At 41.3% G+C, this 682-nt stretch overlaps 1 protein-coding gene across 1 annotated transcript in view; it reads left to right on the forward strand.

The window, feature by feature from the left end:
• LOC119586933 (glycerol-3-phosphate acyltransferase 3-like) overlaps nt 1-682 on the forward strand; it is a gene marked incomplete in the record, with an annotated part of 80,451 nt that overhangs the window by 67,659 nt on the left and 12,110 nt on the right. The window contains 1 exon segment of the mRNA XM_037935666.1: nt 255-383. Within this exon segment, the coding sequence (XP_037791594.1) occupies nt 255-383 (129 nt within the window).

The raw sequence follows: 682 nt of genomic DNA on the forward strand, positions 1-682 counted from the left end.
AAAAGGAAGACAGAAGTGGAAAGAACAGGGGGAGGGAAGAGTTGTAAAGAGAAGGATGGGGGTTGTATGTGCACTGTATGTATTCCTGTGTCTATAATATCTGTGCTTGGCCTGATATCTTGTAATTGGTACATTTCTGTGGTTCCTTTTCCATATTTATTATTCCAACATACTGTTTCTTTACTCTTTTGATGTGTTTGTATATTGCATATTATCCTTTTCAGTTTTTAAAAAGTGATGTTTTTCTTTTTCAGGATAACAATGAAAGATTGGATGATACACATGAATTTGGCTTGGGTGACTGCCTGGACTATATCCGCACAGGCATGGAAGCCATTGTGGATGATGAAGTGACAAAGAGGTTCTCTGCTGAGGAACTGACTGTGAGTTGCATCTCCTGTACATGCTTAGCTTCCCTGTTGCAGAGTCATCATGATCATGTTAGTTGCTGTCAGGAGAGTGACAAGGAAGAAAGTCTGGTTTAGGAAAGGTAGAGGTCAGGGAGAAGGAGGGGAGAGGAATATAATGTAAGGGAAGGGAAAAGGAGGGGGAAAGAGGGAGGAAGTGATTTGGGAGAGGAAGAGGATGGAGAAGTAAGGAGGAATTGGAAAAATGGTGAGATTAAAAGAGAGGAAGGTTTAGAACGTCTGTGGTTTTAGACAGGTAGAGGTCAGGTGCATAT

The sequence above is a fragment of the Penaeus monodon genome, chromosome 22, assembly GCF_015228065.2.
Source record: "Penaeus monodon isolate SGIC_2016 chromosome 22, NSTDA_Pmon_1, whole genome shotgun sequence".
Classification (NCBI taxonomy): Eukaryota; Metazoa; Arthropoda; class Malacostraca; order Decapoda; family Penaeidae; genus Penaeus; species Penaeus monodon.